This window comes from Saprolegnia parasitica (assembly GCF_000151545.1).
Source record: "Saprolegnia parasitica CBS 223.65 unplaced genomic scaffold supercont2.1206, whole genome shotgun sequence".
Classification (NCBI taxonomy): Eukaryota; Oomycota; class Saprolegniomycetes; order Saprolegniales; family Saprolegniaceae; genus Saprolegnia; species Saprolegnia parasitica.
Genome location: NW_012157600.1, coordinates 1 through 1638, shown reverse-complemented (window position 1 = coordinate 1638; position 1638 = coordinate 1). Strand labels below are relative to the sequence as shown.

Sequence of the window (1638 nt, the reverse complement as noted above, 5' to 3'; positions counted from 1 at the left end):
GCTGCACGCTGCCGCGCTCTCGGTGCTCGGACGGCTCTTGGAAGCACCGACGTTCGCAACGTACTTTCTCAACGGTGTTTTTCAGACCGCGGGCAGTCGCTACAAAGCATACCTCGAGCGCGTGCTCCGGTCCCTCGCCTTGCGCGATGCGTGGGCCACGGGGTACATTACGCGCGGTGTGTTGCTGCAGCAGTGTGCGGGAGCTGCCCGGCTTCTGGCGTCGATCGCTTCGTCGGCATCGGAGCACGACGAAGCACTCGTGGCGCTGCTCTTGGTCAAGGAAGGGTCGTACGCAACGACTGACGCCGCCCTCGACGTCCTTGTGCAGCTCTTTCTGGACATTGGCGAGAATCGGTTTCTCGGGTAGACACAAATGGGTCCTGTTGTCGTTCGTTGTCGAGACATATGTTCATGGGTAGGGCGCCGACATCGAACGATCTCTTCTCGCAGCTGCGCGTACGTTGCTGGCCTTTGCATGCAGCCACTGATAAAGGGGAAATCCTAGGTGGACATTACAAGGACACTAGCCTCGCTCGGGCGAAACGAGGCCGTGCGCCACGCGCCCGCATTGCAACGCTTCGTCTCGGTCGTCACGACAACGCCAGTGGACAGCGAACCAAACCCTGCAGTCCGCGCCAACATTGTTCACATCTACCAGCGGCTGCTTTGTGTCCCAAGCGTCTTTCGACAGCTTGTGTTTGGACACGGTGTCTTCTTGTCGCCAGACGACGTCGCCAACGATGCAAAGCCCGTCTTCTTCTTCCTTGGCCAACAGCTCGCGATGGACAAAAGCATGAAGTACCGGGCCGTCTATGCGAGTATGGCTGCCATGTTGCTGACCAACACGGCGTTCACCCTCGAAATGCACTTTCTCGAACAGCATACGGTCGCTTGTGACTGTCTCACCGACGCGCTCGACGGCTTGGACGGCCGGCCGCCTCTGGTTTGCGACCAGAAAGAGTTGGCGCATCGAATGCAGTGCCTCGAGCAGGGCATGCCGTTTGGCGTTGACGCGCCGCTGTCACGCCACGTCGGCGTTCGCCTCGTTCACGAAGTATTCCTCACCGTCTTGCACCTCTGGACGACATGCGAGACGACGATGATGACTGATGGCAAGTGCATCTCGACGTTTCTCGTTCAACTATTGCACTGGCTGCACGCGAGGCATCCTGGAAGCGGACTTTTCGTAGCACCACCGATGCTGCAGCGGTGCGTCGATGTGATCGACACGGTCACACCACGTGCATTGCCGCTGCTGCTCGACTTGATTGCGCAGCTCTTTCGCGTCGCACCGCTCTACAAGCAGACGTTTCTAGACATGGCGCTAACAAGCGCACTCGTGCACTGCCTCACGCCGCACAGCCGCACGCACTTGGTGCCGGTTCTGCGCTTCCTCTGGGACCTCGCACGCAACGATGCGAGCGTCGCGCTCGATCTCGTCGACGACGCGACGCTGCTGCGGCAGATTTTTGCATTGCTTCAGCTCCCCATCGTGCACAACCCAACTTTCAGTGCCTTGCGCTCAAGCGACCCAAGTGACGCGCAGCTCGATGTCATCATTGCCGCGACGCAGGTGCTGTGCGTCGTCAACGTCGGCGACCCGGGCCGCACTCATCGTGCTGCATGCGCTCGAGCTAC

The 1638-nt window shown here is 60.0% G+C and overlaps 1 protein-coding gene across 1 annotated transcript; it reads left to right on the top strand.

Moving 5' to 3' along the window:
* Nucleotides 1-505: 505 nt before the first annotated feature.
* Nucleotides 506-1616, top strand: SPRG_18446 (hypothetical protein; the record flags this gene model as incomplete). Its single annotated transcript, XM_012357885.1, has 1 exon — nt 506-1616. A coding segment is annotated over one exon (1111 nt), but the record flags the coding sequence as incomplete, so codon positions are not given.
* Between the last annotated feature and the right edge of the window lie 22 nt (nt 1617-1638).